Source organism: Oppia nitens, unplaced genomic scaffold (genome assembly GCF_028296485.1).
Source record: "Oppia nitens isolate AA-2021 unplaced genomic scaffold, nextdenovo-longstitch-racon4-pilon3 scaffold1_pilon_pilon_pilon, whole genome shotgun sequence".
NCBI classification, from domain to species: Eukaryota; Metazoa; Arthropoda; class Arachnida; order Sarcoptiformes; family Oppiidae; genus Oppia; species Oppia nitens.
In genome coordinates, this window is record NW_026533199.1 from 3,492,136 (window position 1) to 3,513,432 (window position 21,297).

The window sequence follows — 21,297 nt, forward strand, 5'->3', positions numbered from 1 at the left end:
CTCAGTTTTTAATACATTAGAGATTTTGACAAAATATTTTTTCATTAAATGACATAAGGATTGGCATCTCTGATATAAATCCATATCATTCAATCTTATGCCAAATAAAACCTTTTGCTTTACTTATAATATTATGATATATATATATATATATTGCTTATGTAAGTCATAAAATGTTGTCATTGCAATAAACCAATGATATTATATTATATGATATAATAACATAACATGGATTTTAACACAATATAAAGTAATTTTTAGCAATTTTAAAAATATAAATATGATAAGTATTATTAATATTATTATAAATATTTATATACTATGAAAATTTTTATTTATTTATTTCTTGTATTTTATTATATATTTGAATTTATGTTGTGTAGATTAAGTTAAATATCTGTGTAGAAGTTATTTTGATTTAATAAAAGCATAAATTGTCGATAAATATGTTGATCCGATTATATAATGTCTATAATATGCTTACGACGCGAATGCCTTATATTAGTAATGAATGGGTTTATTATCAAAAATTCTTGGCTTTCAATGTTTGGCATTGTTTATAGTGTTATGAAAAATAAAACCCAAATATATATATATTATTTTTATTTCATTTATTAATCGTTGGTTAAATTGTTTCGCAATTTTGGCGATTGATTTATTTATTATGAATTTGTTGACATTTTGCAGACTATGTATTGCTTATGAGGATAGCATTGGTTTTCATCATTTCACTGACTATTTCAGTGACACAACAGACCATCCATACAACTAATACTAATATAACGAGTCATCAGTATTTCAAAGTGAAACCCAGAGATATTGAAGTCATTGAAGGTAAGCAATCATATTATATAAATATATATAAATAAATATTTAGTGACAATATAAGCAAAAATTTTGTTTGCATTTATATTATCAAATGAAGTACTATATTATATTGAATATACGGTATATAAATTTATATAGAAATTTTGATAAAATGCAAGTTTTTATAATATTTCAAAACTTGAGATGGTTTGTAATTGACTATAAGATAGTAATTGACTAAATATGTATTTCCTTATATATTATTTGAATGTTGAATTTTTACAAACATATATAGTTCATTCAGTAAATTAACTAATTTAACACAAATATATAATATGTCAAAACGGAATTCATATAAATTAAGGAATTGAATTGTTTCGTCTACTCGTTTAAGATATAGTTATTATATAATTTACTAATTATAATATTATAGTATATTTTACTGATTGTCCATATTGTCAAATGTAAAGTAATGTTATACCATAGCTTATTATAAATCAATTTAACATATTTACAATTTTAAGTAAATTTTAATTAAACTAAGAAATCAAGAAAAAGAAAGCAATAAATAGTAATATCTTTATACAAAAATAGTTAAAACATTTATAAATAATACAAAGTAATCAATATAATATTAATATAAAAAACATATTGTTAATTTTGAACATAAAATATTAATAGCTTTTAAATAAGTTTATATTAGGAGTAAATGCTATGTGAAAGTGATTATATTACAAACCATTTTTAGAATCAAAATTATTTTATAGCTAAACATTTTTCTTATAAAAATGAACTTAAAAGACAGCATTAAGTGAATTTGGAAGATATTAAAAGTTATGATAATTTAATTGAAATTTAAACAAATAAAATATGATTATAGGATCAGATGTTGAGTTGGAGTGTCAAATCGGTGCGCCGACGGGTGTGACGGCCATTGAAGTCAGAGTCCAGTGGGCAAAGGATGGCTTTTTGTTGGGTAAGTCTAACTTATGGCGCTATTTATGTCACATAACTTATTGAAATGTACTGTAATTTTCTAAGTCTGTTATTTGCCACTATATTACTAATTATTGTGTTGATATAAAAGTGCAAACAAACGCCAACTTTTTTTATTTAATATATGACATAAAATGTTGCCATAACTTTGTATTAATAAAAGTTATTGTTTTTACCTAAAATAAGACATTTATATAACATATGGTCATATTTAAGTATTAGTTTCTAGATTTTATCAACTTATCCCATGAAAAACTCTTTACTTATTTTTCTTATAATGTTGTTATAAAATATTACTAAACTATTATATAATTATTATGATTCCCAACTAATTCAATAAAAAAATGTAATTTGTTTTTGTTGTTGACTTTAATCTTAAAGATAAGGAAACTGTTTTCTGACATTTAGTGAGTATATATATAAAAGTATAAGACATTTTAAACTGTATATATAGTCATACTTATATATATATACAGTAAATATAGTGAAAATTGGATAACTTAGAGATGATGTGTTTGATAAAACAAAATATCTCTTGTAATTAGAAATTTATCACCAAAAATAAAAGTTTAAGTTGTTTTTAATTCTATATTGTATTTATAAGAGATTCATTGATATTTTATCATATAAATTATTTTTTTAAAATTTATAAACCATAATTTAATTGTAATTAATTTGTGTTTATTAAAAATAGATTTATCTTTCAATATTTAATTTCAAAGCTATCGTTGCGTAAGTTAAACGACACTAAAATTGACACTCAGATAATTGCATTTACTTTAGAAGTTTAAGGTTTTAAATAATTTAATTTTTTTTATGAAAACAATGAGAATTACAATAGAGTTTAATGTGTATTCAGGCAAATGATTAATGCACTCAAAGTTTTGACACATTGAATGAATGCATCGATACATTTGGCGACACATTTGAAAAAAATCACAACAAATACTCTCTTAAATCAATGTTATATAAATATATTGCAACCGTTTTTATCGTCACTGAGATATATGCTGTCAAAACAGTACTCTTATTGCTACCAAATATATGTATTGTATATTATATGAAAAATATTAAAATAAAAATTAAATTGTAATCGAAATGTCAAAACTGGAGATCAAAAGTAAAGATTGACAACACATTTGACACCAGAAAAAAGTATTTGAGTTTAATATTTCACTCAAATATTGCAAAAACATTAATTTCTAAGCGCTTTCAAAGTAAAACATAAATGTTATGTTAAACACATTGATTGAGATTTTGATGAAATTTTTTGGCGACCAACACATCGTCGGCTTATATTATAAATATTGTAATTACAGTGTAATGTAAATATCATTGATAAAACTCATATTTGGTTTGCATTAAAAATTAATTAATTAAGTTTTTTTGTGTGAATATCTCACAAATTCTTTACTTATAATGAATGGCACACTAATTATACATTCAATAAATTACAGAATATATATATAAGAATATATACAGAATATTCTACTGTCATTGTGTTGAATAATGTTACTAACTTTAAGCTACCCTTGAGTTTATCAATTTTATTGTCATATGATTCATAACATAATTCCTGCTTTCAAAGCTTTAATTTATTGTGTATAAGATATTATATTTATTTATGGTTTATTAAATCATAAAATACAAGATTAAAATCATAAATTGCTTCAAATATTATATAATCAATTATTATGCAAAATATTGCATAGAAAATATAATTTGTAATATATTGTGACAAGATATTCAATAAATATAATAAAAATATTATAAAATAATAATTAAAAGCTAATTTCAATTGAAATTATAACTAATATACAAAAATAATTATTTTTATAAAACTATTTACTCGACACAATCAATCAGAATTGTAATTTAAAATACTGTTTACTTAAACCTATCTTTATTTACATTCAATTAAATATATTTGATAAAAGACAAAAACTTATAGGAAATGTTAGATTTTTGTTATTAAAATCTTTTTATTTTTTCTCTTTGTTTTTATCACTTAAAAGATTTTAAGACGAATATATAAAAGTTCAGTTTGAATACGATTTAAGTGAATAAATTGAAGGCAAATATATATATCGTATTCACATTATATATCCATTTGTAATGTATGGTAGAATGGAGATGGAAAGCCCTAAATGCAATTCCCTGCTGTACTGCCAATTGAAACATAGCCCGGACTCACATCCCAAACCCTCAACACAATCCCTAATATTTTTTAAGGAATTAAATTAACACAAAAAAAGATTTTTATAATAAAATATATGGGTTTAAATAGATTTTACAGTCTAATGATATATAATTTTAAACACGTTTATATGTAGCAAAATTATCTATAAATCTATTTTACTGTGTTTGTACTGTACAACCATTTTTAAAAAAGCAATGATACTGTACTCAAATCCAATAAATTGTTTCAAATTATTTATATAATACTTAAAGCGATTAATACTTTAAAATTATTATTTGAGCAGTTTTTAAAATAATTTACAACAAGTCTAAGTAATAATATATGAAAGCTTATGAACCGATTAATATAAGATACTATATTTATCTTATATTTAATATTTTCAAATTATTAATTAGTAACATAATAATCTATTTGTATATCAATGTAGTGTATCATGTATTAGCTTTTATAAATTCAATTGAGTTGTTTATAAACCTAAGAAATAGTGTTGGCAAAAAAGAAAAATTTATAAAAATAAAAGAGAAATTTCTAGAAAGTTTCTAAAAGAAATTTCTATCTATGGGATCCCTATGTTAATTTTGTTTTCTCGATATTTGTTATCTTGTAACAATACATTGTTTTTACAAGTAATAATTAAATATTAGTATTAGTATTTTATTTATTAATTAAAGTAAAAATTAATTTATTTAATTACATTAAATTCTTATATATATAATAAAATGATTATTAAAATGTTACAAAACTGATTATTATTATATAATTATAATTATTTTTTATATAGATATCCCATTTTGTATAGTAGTGTACTACATTATATATTGTGCAACTACAATAGTACAGTATAATGTTATATGAATAGTACTGTATTATGATTCATTATTAATATAGTATTAATATAGCTATAAATATGGGGATCCCATAGTATAACTATAAAGTTAAATTTCTATAGAAATTTATTCCTGAGAAATTTTCTAGAAACTTTCTATTTGCCCATCTCTACTAAGAAAACACTATTATATTATGTGAATAAATATAAAAGAAATGCATCATTCAATAAACTTAAACTTTTTTATTAAATAATACTATTTTGTAGACCTTATTGTTGCATATTCTTCATTACAACATTACATCCTTTTTTGTTACATCAATATTACACTATAAAGTTTGGAATATTATATATATATTAACCTAAAACACAATTTCTATACATTGTATAGATTTTTCATTAACAATGACATTAATATTAATATGTGTTTTATTTATCTAAAAACTAAAATAAATACCAATAAAACCTTTCAGTTAAATGAATTGGCCTTTGATTGATAAACAGTGACTGTATTTTTATGTTATATTTATAACTTATATAAAATGTATTTATTTAGTCTATGTATTGTATGTTTAGAAAAAAAATTAATTCTGTAATTATATTATTTAATTCTATTTATAATATTGTATATAATATTACAATTCTATAATTATTATTCTAATATAGCATTTCTAAACATAGAAATCAGATTTTCAATAAATTGAAACATTAATATATGACATTAATATATGGAAAAGATTTATAAATGCAAATATTGAGTTAATATACTTTTGGGTACTTCACATGAAAATCACTAATAATGTGATTGAAAGGCAATGCTAAATGGGAAACATTTCAAACATTAAATATTACTGTATTGATATATATATATAAATTTATATTACTATATATTACTATATATAATATATTTATTATTTTGATACCGGAATCAAAGCCTAATGTTGTGCTCCAGAAAATTGAGAACTTATAACATTTATAAATGTTTTTATAGCCGATTATGGACTCAGATTTCGTCAAAAAATCTGGTGTTCATAACAAGTCAACTGCAATCGTATTGCTTATGAGTTAATGTATTATATTTATTATATATAAAATACTTAATTTAATTTAGGAGTCAAAGGGAGGGACAGTTGATTGACTGGTTGACAATAAATGACAAATAATTACAACAAAACATTAGAAGAGACACAAATGTAATGAAAATTTAGTTTTTGTTATTTATATCTTTTATGATAATTATATAAATTGTATTTTATTTTTATTACCAAATATAGTAAATACTAATATACAGTAAATATAGTACATTTATACTGTACATGTATATAATTTTAATACTTAGCATATAAAAAATATAATAAAATACATTTGATAAATTTCATTTTGGTTAAATAATAATAAAATAAAATTTAAACATCCTATTTATATAAAATTTATTATAAAATTAGTGTATTATTAAAATATTTTTTATAAAATTGTTTTATACGGTGTTTTTTATTAATTTATTTAATAATAAAGAATATCTATGTATGGATTCTTTATCAATAATATAATATTCGTGATATACAGTAGTAAATTGTATTTACTGTATTACTATATTTTTAAAAAATATACATTTTTATTTTATATGCATAATATAGAGATTTATTTTAACATTTGTCACATAAAGTGTGTCCACTTTGTGTCAAAAATGTTTAACTTTTTTATAACATTTTTCTATACATTTATTTTTTTTGTATCAACTTTTTATTATTGCTATTATATGAGTTGCATTGATCTCATTGTTATAAATTATTTGTATTGTATAAAAGGCTTATATATATCTAAGATATATGTGATTTTACAACTGTTAAACACTAAAGACAAGCTCTTTTTTGGTCTAACCTACAGTATATCACACCATAAAAGGCAAACATTTTTCAAATACAACTGAAAAAAAGTCATTCAATGTGTGACTGAATTTCTTAAAAGCCATAAAACACTTACGATTTATATTCAAATAGTTTTCAAATTAAAGAAAAAACAGTAAACTAAAAAGCATAATAATTTTTGAATTTTTTAGAAGTAAAAATTTATGCAAATTGATAAAATATGGATTTATTTATTTATATGAATATAAGTAAATACTTTATTATATTGTATATACAGTATATATCGAAAAAAATTTAAACAAAAAACAACACAAATATTAACCGACTACAGTATAATAAAACAACTTTATTATGTGTTCACTTCTATTGCATTGTTTTTTTTTGTTTATTACATTATTATTTTATTTTTACTATTTATAAGTAAAATCAATGCACAAATCATTTGTTTGTAGTGTATTATATATATATTTAAATAATAAAAATGTGAGCAAATGTCAAAAACACTTTTTTCGCTATTAGAAAACCAAAATTGATATTTGCTTTTTTGTATTATTTATTTTTAAAATATTATTTCGTAAGCCTTTTTTTAGTGATAAATGGATTTTATTTAAAAAAAACTTAAGTAAAATTGTTTATATGATATGTTATACGGTGTCAACCAAATAAATCAAGGAGTGCTTCTCTACCACTCATTTTTGTGATCCCTTTCCCCACCATATAGTCAACCAAATGAACTGCCTTTATAATGTAAAATTTCATACAATATATCCCATATATTATATATACAGTATATACAGTACAGTACAATGTTTTATAGTCTTTCTTTTAAGTGAAACTTTTATACAAAATATATATTTATTTTTTGTTCATATTTTCCATTATATGTGATTTTGTCTGTGTTTTTATATTTATAATACAATTTTATTTTAGAGCACAAATCAATAAAAACTTCTGTCATAACTTTGAATTGTATTAATAGCTATAATGTTAGTGAAAACAGCAGTACATAGCATACAGATTATGTATGAGTAGTGTATATCAACCCTCATCTTTGGTTTTAGTTATGATAATCTTAAGCACAGAAAAAACTCATGATATAAATGAAGTAAAATAATTATATGCATATATTCAGTCATACCATTAAAGAACATCATTTAAAAAAATATTTATATGTAACTTATAAATGGCTTGTTATATGATAAAAAAAATTACATTACATTAAATGCTATTTTATAAATCAAAATTGTGATTTTTCTTTATAATTTTAAATACTCAATGAATAAAATTACCAAAAATGATAGGAATATACTATTATATTATAGTACATTTTTTAATAGTAATTATATATCATATATTGTATATTTAATGAAATTTTTTTAATACATACATATTTTAATGTAAAAATTATTTATTTATAGTATTTTCCTATAAGATGGCATAAAAATAAATTTAACTATTGAATATAATCAAATAAATTATAAAGAAAATAGCATTTTTTAAACATTAAAATATATTTTGTTAGTTACTTTATACTTAAACAAAAATACATTTATTTTAGCATTTATTTGAAAAACAAATAAACTAATGATTTATAGATATTTTTTGCAATTTTTCAATTCTATATACAATTCACTATTTAATTCTATATAATATCACAGAATTTTCAACTTTTAGTATTTAAAAAAATATTTATATCGATTGCAATGTTATTATTATTTTATTGTTCAATGTTTTCATTTACTATTGTTTGTATAAATTATTAATTAAAAAAAAATTATATATAAAATTTTATTAATTAATTTAAAATAATAGTGTTATCGGTTTTTTGATAAAATAATTATACTATATATTCCTAACAATATATTTTTTATTTCCAAGATATTTAAACAATAAATTAAAATGTTTTTTAAACTAAACAAAATTAAATGAAAATTATATGGTATTTGTTTTCTAAACTAAAAATAATAGTCTTGCGATTCTCTCTATAGTCTAGTATATACAATATATGTCATTAATTGAAGTTAAGATAGCAGTAAATTAATGGTTTGAGATGATGTTGCAAACTATACTGTCCACACATTTACTGTTTTTATTAGTTTTTATATTCATTTGCAACTGAAAGGCAATGAAGCAATTGGTCAGATGTGACATACATTTGGTTTGCATTAACTTTATCTAAGAAACTTAAATTAACAGTTTTTTCATAAACTATATGTAGATTTTCGATTTGAAAAACTTATTATATATATATATATATATTTTGCAGAGTTTGCATTTAATTTAAAATTTCAAAATAAATAGCTAAATAATAAACAATGTATTACTGAAAAAATAGGTCTTTCTATTTTGTTGTTTCTATTTTGGTCACTATTGAACTGATATTTGCATTGAATATACCAGTGCTTGAATTGAATTGTGATAAAACATGATAGTGGTAGTGATGTGCCATTCAATTAATAAGTCGGTCCTCTAAGTAATTAATAGTGAATCCCGAGCGACTCGTAATGAAACTATAGTATGTTTACAACAGTTATGTTTAATATAAAGTAATGTTTAGCACCGATATCTACAGCGTGTCCTATATTATATCCAACCAGTATATAATATGTTTGCCTATTTTTTGGGCCATAAGATCGCAATCAATACAATGCCGATATGTATTTAAAGCAAAATTTATGGTTCATATGAAGTCCACACTATTATTACAGTTTTTACCAAATGATAACAATATTTTGTCTTTAAATGCAATTGTTTTTATATACAGATCTTTTAGTAACAGTACTAATACGCTATGTTTGACTACAATTTAAGTAATTGTGTAACACATTAATGATGTATATTAGAAATTGTGCTGAAGTGCGCCGATTATGTGGACTGACTTTATTGCACAGTTAGCTACTAGTGCTAACTGTATGACTTGTGTGCGGCCAGTGAAGCGCAATGGACGCGACCATAAATTATACATAAAATTGACCCAAACTTTATGTTATGTATCCGAAATGGCCTAATCATTGTTTGCAACTCCATGTCCATCATCATCATCCTCTCTAACACATTATGATAGTTAGAGAACTACTACTGGCTATAGTTACAGATATTTATCTATAAAGACATTCACTTTATAGATGTCTGTTCACATCCCTTAACATAACTTAAGTCAACGTAAAGCACTTTTTTGTTGAAGAGAAACATTTCTATTAAAAAGACTATTTGTCACATCCATAGTATAGACCAAACAAAAATAGCAATCACTTTATTATCAACTCATTTCTCCTTTTAAAATGTCTCTAAAATAAAAATTTTCTTTATTTTATTTTCAAATCACTACTACTATGAATAAAAAACTGGACAAAAGATACACTTAAATTGTATCAATTATTTAGAGACAAGTCATCGCAAGATAAATGATAAACCAAAACTAAACCATTAATTTTTGCCTCTAAATAATTTATGAACTTTTTTGTTACAAAAACTACAGTATATGAAAATTTGATAAAACATAAAATTGGAGATTTACTTACATATTAAAAAAAACTAAATTTACCATAATTTTTATCTGATAGCAGTATAACATAACTGTATAAAAGCAATATTATATAAATTATCAAAACAACTAAAATAAAAAATCTATAAAGTTTAAAACTTTAATTTTATTAATTATTAATGTTATTTATTGCAGAGTTATTGTGACAAATGCATCTAGGCACATTTAACAATTTACATATTGGTAAAATTGGAAAATGTTATCATTTATATTCATAAATTATATTTTAACATTAAATTTTGTTAATTATAACTAAGATTTTGTTGTTGTTGATAAAAACTTATTAAGAATATACATCAATGTGTTATAAATTGAATAAAAATATAAATAAATTATAACATTTTAACATTATATCATATATATAACTGTATATTAACTTAAGACATATTACTCATACTAATTACTAGTTTTAACAAATATTATAAGTTATAATTTATAACTATTATTAAAAAGTTGTAAATTAAAAGCATTTTATACTTTAGATGTATATGTGTTGAATAAATATGATATTTTGAAAAATAGGTTACAATCGTATAATTCCCGGTTTTGATCGGTACTTAATGGTTGTGGACGACGACAAACTCATCTATAATTTGATTATACATAAGACTCAGATCGACGACGAGGCAGAGTTTGAGTGTCAAAGTCAAGTACAGTATCTCTTTGGCAACAAACAGTCCATCAGATCATCAGCTCATCTCAAACTCATTGGTGAATATTTTTGATAATTATATTATAAAATACTTTATTACTAAATATGTGCTAAATTTGAAACTCATTCAAAAAATTCACAATTTGTTTATTTTTACACCAATGTATATTATAATCAATTAAATCAAAAATTAAATATATTACATACATTACTACTTTAATATTGAAAAATTTATTAGCCTTAATGGCTAATTTAAAAGTCAGACAAATTACTATTAGTAACCATTAGAAATATAACAATAATTTGTATAACATATTGTATTCATATAATAAAGATGCTTATTATTATTATTATTATTATTATTATTATTATTATTATTATTATTATTATTATTATTATTATTATTATTATTATTATTATTATTATTATTATTATTATTATTATTATTATTATTATTATTATTATTATAGCCCAATAATTTTATATCATTTAATATATTAGAAAATATACACAATTTATTTGAATATATATGTATATATGCAAAACAATGTTTTATACTGTATAAACATAACAAAATTACGGTAAATTAAATATAGACAATTAAATTGTTATATTATAGATATACTTATATATTTAGATAGAGAATATAACATTTAAGCATATCTGTGAAATTAATGAGCAATAAAACCATTATTTTATTATATACAGTACTGTATGAAAGTATAAAGAGACTGCTTTTAAAAACGTGAAGTCGAGTAATATATGAAAGCTTTGTTTAGTAATAGATTTGTTTAGTAAAAGCAATATTGAGTCTTAAAATATAACATAAATTGTTACTAAATGTCCATAAATTGGTTATTTCAGTGTCTAATAATTTCATAATAATCATGATATTGATGTTTTGTTGCACTTGAAAGAACCCATAAATTTATTATATTATCTATTATTGTTATGCCATTCATTTAATGAAGACATTTTATAGTATTATAGTGTAGTACAGTATATACAGTATTATTATATTAAAAATTGGAAATATTTATTTTTTAATATACACTAATTAGTTTTATCATATTAGTATAAAAAAACATTGTTGTAAATATATTTTGTGTTATTACATAAAATATTTTAATTGTATCATAACTTATGTCAAAAGTTTTTTAGCAATTATAAAACATGATATAATAGTAATTATGTTTTATATGCAAAAGCGAATCATAAACAAATGAATTAATTTAAGGTTTACATAATAATATGTAATTGTTATGTATTACAATAGTATCCGATTATATGTTAATTTTATTATAATTTTCTAATATTCTCATTGAATACATATTTATTAAATAAGTTTTACTAAGAATTGACTAAATGGATGAATTGAAACTCTCAATCATTGTGTCAAATATATAATCGTTTCGCAAATAAGGAAATGTTATACAATATTGACATAAATAGATAGTCAACGAAAACACTCACATGAATTGATTTGTAAAGTAATTGCAAATATTGTAAATGACATCAAAATATTTATTTAGAGCCTTTAAATGGGTTTAATTTATAATATGCTTTTATATAAATTGCAATGACTTTATATAACTTAAACGGTTAGACATACACATGTGTGTTTGATGTTCATTTTATTTAATGTGTAATTTTGTTAAATAATATAATTTATATATATATTTGTTAACTACTAGTGCCTCCAAAGTTTGTGAAAATAAACGGCTCAAAAGCTATCGATGCCTACAATCCATTTCAATCTTCCGGTTCAAACATATTCATAGCCGAAGCCAAAGAGGGAGAGAAGATTGTATTGATCTGTTCGGCCTCTCCATCAAAACCGCCTCCAAAGTTGAAATGGTATCGAAAAAACATAGAATTATTGACTGGTATGTAGTAGTGGTAGGAAAACAGATATCAAATTAAAATATTTGTGATAAATGTAATGATATTGTGTATCATTTACTACAAACCAGAGGCGGCAAAGACAGCAATAAACAAGACTTTAGTCAATAATCGTCACATACTTTATTTAGTGGAAAGTTATTTGGTTTTATATCCCAAACACGAGGAAGAGTATCGATGTGTTGCTGAACATCCGGGTCTCATCAAGACTTTAAGGGCAACTGTTTTGATAAATATATTTCGCGCACCAAAGATACCGGTAATCGATGGCTATAAAGACGGCGATATTGTCAACTTTGGTGAAAAATTAACCTTAAAGTGCAGTTCAAGCAATGGTTATCCGCCGCCTAGCCTTATATGGCTGAGGAATGGCATTGAAATCGACAGAAGTCATACCGTGAGCTCAAGAAATGAAGTAATCAATACATTATCATTGGTGGTGTCGGCCACCGATAATATGGCTCAATATACATGTCAAGCATCCAATCCTATGACTGCCATCCCATTAACACAAACCGTTACGTTAAGTGTCTTATGTATGAATATCTCATATTTAGTCTATATTGATATTAAATCTAATATATTTTATTTCTTGTATTATATTTTTATATTTATATTGTATAGTCCTTCCGACAAAGATCACCATAACGGGTCCAAATGAAGTGCCATTAATCGATAATAAAGGTATTTGTATTTATTAATACATTTTACGGTATAAGTTATTTGTCCAACAAAATTTTAAGTACATATAAATTTAAAATTATCATAATTATTTAAATTATTGTATATATTTGCAAATTTATTGGATGCAATAACAGATAGGACATACATTAGTGTAAAAATAAATCATAATTTTTTATTAATAATTTATAAAGTATTGATAAATTGATGATCACAGATGACCACTGAATTGAATTTATTATGTATTTCATGATAAATGTGTTGATATTTTAATGATAGGTACGACCATTAAATTGAAATGTACTGCATATCCGGCATCTCCTCCTCCATTGAGCACCAAATTGAAATGGTTTGTCGATGACACTGAAGTGACATCGGGTGATGAGCACATGGATATTATCAGAAAAGATAAAAACACTTGGACTGTCACATCTAACCTAACATATACTTTATCGCATCAGGACCTCAATATTAAAATATTTAAATGCACTGGTATTTTTCAACATATATAATATCTATAATATATAGAACATTATATTGTATATTCATATAAATTTATATGAGATTATAATTTATATTTTTATATTTAATATTTTTAATATCCATAAATTGATATTTTTTGTTGTTATGAGTAGCTTTGAAATAACAAATCTGTTTTTTATTTAAAATATGAATTTTTTATATTATTTTTTATAAACATTTTATACATTTTATTTTCAATGCTTAATACAACAGAATATCTGTATTTATTTAATATTTTAATATTCAGTATATTTTCAATCAATATTATTAAGATTTCAAGGAAACATTGACTACAATATAATAGATTAAATGAAAAAATGCATTAGAGTTAAGATATAGTGAAATACAAGAATAGTAATATTTGAAATTTAGTAAAATAAATGTTTGATTAAACGATAATCAATAAACAAATTTCTATTATAGATATTATATGCCTTTATTATTGTTGTAATAGGATATACTTTAGCGATGAAAGAGGAGAGCATATCAGCCATTCATAAGGTGAATGTTATCCGTAAGTACTTTCAGACACTGACATAAAACTACCAGTGCTTATATCCATTAAACTGGAGCCATACAGCCATACAGCCATACATACATCCAAATATATGATCCATTCTGTGTCTAGTATTGTATACATAATAATAGCCTTTCTATAGAATAGAGAATCTCAATGGATATGGGAATTGGATTGAAGTTTAAAAATATTATGATATATTCAAAGAAAAAGATAAAAATGGAGTTTTAAGTATTGATACGGAATAGTAGTGAAAGTAGTAATATAGCCATTGATAGGTTGGTGTGATTTGATTCAAAATCGATGATATGTATCAACAATATTGAAATTTTTAGAAATTGATATCAAAAATATATTCTTAACCTTAATTTTGCATTTCTATTATATAAATAGATAAATACTATTCACTCAATAATTTTGTGATAAAAATTCGTGAATTTATGATAAAAAATTAAATATTTTGCAAGAAAATAGTATAGTAGTAGTGAAGACATCAATAGAGGATTCTGTATAATAATAAGACAGTCTATCTTATTATTATATAATAAAATGAATACATATATGAATGGATTCGGTATTCCCTTAAAAATAGAGTATTGTATTCAAAGTAGTGATAAGTTTTCCGTTTCTTTGAATTCAAGTCATTGGATATATATATTTATATATTGAAAAAGCACTGATAGTATAGTTATTTAAAGATATGATTTATGAGTGACTTTAATACAAACATTGCATCCATTGCCACATTTCAGACGCACCGGATTTTCCAACTCTTTTGGGGATCAAAGACTCTGTCGTAACAGCAATAGTGGGAACTATAGTCAAATGCAAATGTGTCAGCTATTCAGGCAATCCCAGACCACAGTTGGTTTGGTTCAATCACCACAACCGTGAAGTATGACTTTATATATCAATACGTGATTTTGATGCCAATGACAGCTGTATTTTAAGTGATTAATTGTATTTTGTTTTGCCATTAGATTAGCGCAATCTCTTCACAAACAGGAAGTGGTGTGTCGTCTGAACTGGTAATTAGAGCCGAGATTGAAGACAATGGCCATACATTTAAATGTCGTGTTTATCACCCGGCACTCGACAAGCCATACGAAATTACATTTCAACTTATAGTTCAATGTAAGTCTTATATAATACTTTTAATTAATATTTATTACTATCGATACTTATGATTAGGAGTTCCCAAAATAAGCTTAATTTAAAAAAAATAGTTTACGTATCTTATTTTGTATTATAAAGTTTTAATAACTATTAATAATAATTTTTTACTTATTTTCATAATTTATTAAATTTAGAAATTATTATTAAAAATTCATTGAGTTTTTGTATAACTTAAATTAAATTTGATTTGAAATTATTTATTTCAATAAATAATATAATATATAATATTGTTATAATACTTAAAAATGATATACAATTGTAATTAATTGACTAAAGTAATGGCTATGAATACTACAACTATTGCCAATACTATGGTCACCGACACCACAACTACCGTTACGACGACTACTGATCACAACAACGCCAACAATACAGGTATTCAATTCATTTGTTAAGTTACTTAAGCTATGAGTCTCTGAGGATTGTATTCATATTGATATATGCATTGATTGAGATTTGCAGTCAATTATACTAAACATATTATTAAATATACAAATCATTACAATAAAATCTCGTACTATTTTTTTGTTAACGTTATTGAAAATTCAATAAATATTATCAAAATTATTTTTAATCAAATATCCTTCAAATTATTCGACATTAATTCGATATTTGTTATTCTTGTCTTATGAATAATGAAACCGTATCTCAATTTATTTGTTTATCTTTTAATATAAAAATATAAGACTTTCCCGAACCGCCGACTCAATTGTTGGCAACCAATACAAGTCATAATTCAGTTGTGATCTCTTGGAATCCGGGCTTTGATTTTGGTTACGAACAAAGTTTTCGGATTCGTTACCGAAAAGTGGACTCAAAGTTGTCTCAATATAAATATATTATTGTTAACAATACTTTAAACACTGTTTTAATCGATAACTTGGATCCAAACACTGAATACCAGTTTGGCATCTCTTCACGCAATAAATTGGGTGAAAGTTTAATGAGTCGCGAGTTTTTAACTGTCAAAACTTTGCCAAATTTGGTCCCAAAACGTAAATTAGAGTCAGTGTTGGCCTCAGCTGATGAACAAAGACTCGGATATAATAATCAACTGATAAGTGAAGATATTGTTGAACTGTCGATCATTGTATCGCTTTTAGTAATGATTGTGTTGACCACGACTTCAATTGTGATCTGTTGTTACAGAAGACATAACAGAGTTGCAGCACAAGTGCCACAAAAGACTCAAAACAGAAGTAAAGATATGTCATCAGCTAATGGCGAGTCTGAAGAGCCCTTTTCAATATCTGGTTCAACAACACTTGATAGCAGTTGTCATTTGGAGACCACTTTCAACAATGATAAGTGCCTTTATGTTGCAAATGGAGGTAATATATATTGTATTATACCGCTATATATATATATATATACTAAAGTTTTGTAGACTATTTTTTTACAAAACTATTGATTAGATCCCAAACACTTTGAAACACTAATAAAAATAAGTTGTAACAAACAATTGTTTTTTTCTCTCATTTTTCAGACTCTTTAAATGACTTTGGTATAACTAAAATGTCACAAAAATTTTTATATAAAACTCAACCCGATATTCTCATTATAAATCAGGTATTAATATAAATATAAATATATATATAACTAATTTCTTTTATTGGCAACAATATTGACTCAATATAAAAAATATATACTATATTTGAAAATTCAAATTATAATTTATACAGACTTTCATATCATTTATATCGATATAACGCTTTAGTGAATAGCGTTTTGAGAATTTTGAATGATTTGTTTTGTGTGAAAATTTATAATATATAACAAACAATATTTATTTATCATTGAATGCCCACACTATAAGGTGTTTATGTTTAAATCATAATGTCATATAAAATATAAACTTTTTTTTTAAAAAAAAGGTTAAGCTATAAATATTTGAAAAATTGTGAGAAAATGTAAAAATAAGTTTTGAATTTTAATGAATCCTTATCTTAGCAATGCTTTTAAATTATATACGTTATACTATATATAGTATATAGCATTTAACGATCGATAGATTATATGTTAGTTGAGTCACATTTGTTTTTTTAAATAAACCAATTTTTGAGTAAAATATTTCTTAAAGTTATTATTTATTAATACAGTATATTGTAAAATAAAATAAAAATCGATGGTTTGATATTATTATCAGAAAACACTAAATTAATCTCAAATTTTGAATCTTTGAATTCAAATCTTTAATTGTGAAAATATTTTGTTATTCATGTATGCATTTATTGATTTAATTTATAATCTAATAACATAATTATTACACTTAATTTAACAATTTTTTTATACTTAAAATGAGTCTCAACAAAAAAGAGGCGTCATTGTTTTTTAGCATTTATAATTTTTTTAATAAAAAATAATTATATTTTATGTAATTCAAAACAAAATTTTTGAAGAAAAATATAATATAAAATGTGTTAAAGATATCACTTTTGACAAAAAAAAACTTTTTGATTATTAAGTTTAAAGTTAATGTTAATGTTGAGACACAAAGAGATGAATAAATTATTTGAGAGCATATCATGTGTCAAATGGCTTGGAATGACATACATGTGTGGGAACTGTATCTAAATTTTGTATCTTTATATTAACTTATTTTTTATGAATATATAATTTAAATTTGAGACAATTTTAATCAAGGCACATTATTATCAGCGAAATTATTATTATTATGTTAATTAATACTCAATTTATTTCAAATTATTTCTTTAGGATTTCTATATTTTATTCTATAATAAATTAAAATAAAGTAAATATATCTAAATTTAAATATATTGTAAAATGTTTTTGTAATAACAATTTATATCATATTTGCATATTGTTAACCCTCTAATGTACCATTATTTACCATTTCATCAATAGTAGTTATATACATGTGAGACATATAGATCAGGTTTATTATACTTTTATTATGTTATAGTTTATCAGATTTATAAAATTAAAAAATTAGATATAATTTTTTATATTATAAACAAAGATTGGTAATACAGATAGTTTTGTTAAATATGAAACAAACAAATTTTAGTACAATAAATAGCACCATAATATACCAATAATAGGAGAACTTGTTTGATAAGCTTTTCATGTTTGGGTAGAAAGAGTTTTACTAAAAATAATACTTCATAATAAAAGATTTTAAAACATTTTTTAAAATGTTAACAAAAAATTGCTAAAAATATATTTTAGTGATTTAGTTTAAAAAGATATCCATTTATTTGATTGTTGTTTGTGTTGGAGTATATATTATATATTATATGGGATATATATTATGAGAAATTGCTTGTTATTAAATCGGTTGGAATAACATAGCGATCATTAAAACATTTTACAACTAAACGATATATTGTATTGTCTTTATAATAAAAAAACAACTTTTGTTATCCAAAAAACAGTCACAAAAGAAATTCCGATATTATTGATGTTTTTTGTCAATAAAATTACAAAATAAGCTATTATTTAGTTTGTATTAAACAACAAACTATAGTGTGATTTAATTGAATTTTCTTTTTTGATTGATTTATATCACTTTATTTTAAGCTCATGATTAAGATTTTTATTTTTTGGATGATATATTTTCCATATTAATAGACAAACATTTGTTACACTATAATTTAGTACTATACTATAATTTATTATTATGTTAGAATAAGATTTATTTAAATTCATGTATATTTATACATATAAATGATGTTTATTTTATTAATACTATTTTACTAAATTATTTTCTTTAATAAAACGTAGACTACATATTAGACCTAATAATTAGAATTTTAAAATATAATAAAATATAATATACTGTATTTAACGATATATTTTAAAATATACAAAATATATACAAACTATTATTCTATTGATATCATAAAAATTGATGAATTTGGTGTACATTAGTCTATAAATATATAGTAAGTATTATATGACATTATATACCGGTCGCATCCAAAATATCCAAAATAATAATATCCAAACTTATAATATCCAAAAACATTTGACACAACTCATTTTGATCCAACTTATATAATTTAAATACAAATATTCAAAATAATTCATTTTAAATAAATATTTATAATTACCTAATAAAAATTACTAAAGCATTAGTAAAATTATTATTACAAATAATAAAAAAATAATTTTGATTTATATTAAATAATTTTAGATATTTATATTTAAATTATATAAGTTGGGTCAAATGTTTTTGGATATTATAATATTGGATATTATTATTTTGGAGATTTTAATTTTAAATATTTTGAACTAGATATTATATGTTTGGAGATATTGAATTTGGAGATTTTGAATAATATTTTAATTTGGATTTTATGAGTTTAGATATTTTTATTTTGGATATTTTGAAAGAGACCCCATTATAACACAGTAGATTAATAGTTTTTAAAAATATATTCAAGATAATACAATATAAAGTGTAAGTGTATATTACTATAGTTTGATAGTATGCCTTACAATATAAAAATGTCCTTTAAATTATAGGCTATTGTAATCTATATATAATATTAGAGTTTATTTAATATTATATTAACTACTATTTAAACAACTGATTAATATAATTTATTTATTTTTAATTATTTATATTTATTTAATAATTTTAGACATTTTTCTCATTTAATATGACAAAATTAAATTTACATAAATTTATGAAATTTTTTATTTAAGTTGTATGTTGTTTTAGATTTTATAAATTCACAAATAAATAGAAATGATTGTCGTTTTATTAAAGTTCACTTTAAATTACTTTGAAATGCATTAACAAAAATGCAAAAATTATATCGTATATTAAATTTCCTTAAAATATATTACGAATTATCTTAAAATACGTTGAATTGCATATTACGAGTAAAAATAAAAATCAATATAAATAACAATTCACAGTATTTTTTATTTTCAAATATTTCAAATAAATTAATAAGTGTTTATTTGATAACTTTTATTTTGTAAAGTGACGGTATTATTAAATAAATTAGTGATAAATATAAATGTTGTTAATTTGAAACTAATAATAAACATTATTTTATTTTTAATTAACAAATATATAGCCATTTCTTCAAAGTGATGAACAATGCTTTGAAGTACACCCAACATATGTGGACAACGATTTCAATTTGACTGAAATTAATATCAATGAAACTAAAATAGCAAGTCTTGACCTAATGGGTGATAATGAAGTCAAAGTTCAGAGAGTGACTATCGTTAAGCCTATTGTTATGAATGCATATTCATTGGGAACTTTGAATGAAGAGGAAGAAATGTTATAAAAAATTTTGTTTCAAATTATTTTTTAAAAATCATTTGTTTGAACTACAAATAGTTTTGAATTTATATTACTATACAATATACAGTATTATTATATATATCAATAATGCATTGTTAAAAACTTATAAATTTTTATTTAGTTTTCAACTAATTGGTGCTTAATTAGAGTGAATTTTTGTATTTATATTTTTACAATATAAACTCCACAATTATTATCTATTTTTTAATTGAGTACTAAAATGTGGATAATTAAAACAAAAATTAATTTTTCTTGCATTAAATTATAATCATAAAAATATCATAAAAATATCAAGTTTAGTTGTATTTATTTAAATGAT

At 22.2% G+C, this 21,297-nt stretch overlaps 1 protein-coding gene across 1 annotated transcript in view; it reads left to right on the top strand.

Annotated features, from left to right (window-relative positions):
* LOC128966269 (synaptogenesis protein syg-2-like) overlaps nt 1-20,961 on the top strand; it is a 29,402-nt gene extending 8,441 nt beyond the window's left edge. The window contains exons 2-15 of the mRNA XM_054313117.1: nt 688-834; nt 1,688-1,783; nt 10,764-10,952; nt 12,588-12,779; nt 12,867-13,331; nt 13,420-13,479; nt 13,756-13,968; nt 14,453-14,512; nt 15,268-15,410; nt 15,496-15,649; nt 15,968-16,066; nt 16,378-17,022; nt 17,178-17,260; nt 20,743-20,961. Coding sequence (XP_054169092.1) covers nt 688-834; nt 1,688-1,783; nt 10,764-10,952; nt 12,588-12,779; nt 12,867-13,331; nt 13,420-13,479; nt 13,756-13,968; nt 14,453-14,512; nt 15,268-15,410; nt 15,496-15,649; nt 15,968-16,066; nt 16,378-17,022; nt 17,178-17,260; nt 20,743-20,961 — 2,765 coding nt within the window. The remainder of the gene's footprint in view (nt 1-687; nt 835-1,687; nt 1,784-10,763; nt 10,953-12,587; nt 12,780-12,866; nt 13,332-13,419; nt 13,480-13,755; nt 13,969-14,452; nt 14,513-15,267; nt 15,411-15,495; nt 15,650-15,967; nt 16,067-16,377; nt 17,023-17,177; nt 17,261-20,742) is intronic.
* The last annotated feature ends 336 nt before the right edge of the window (nt 20,962-21,297 follow it).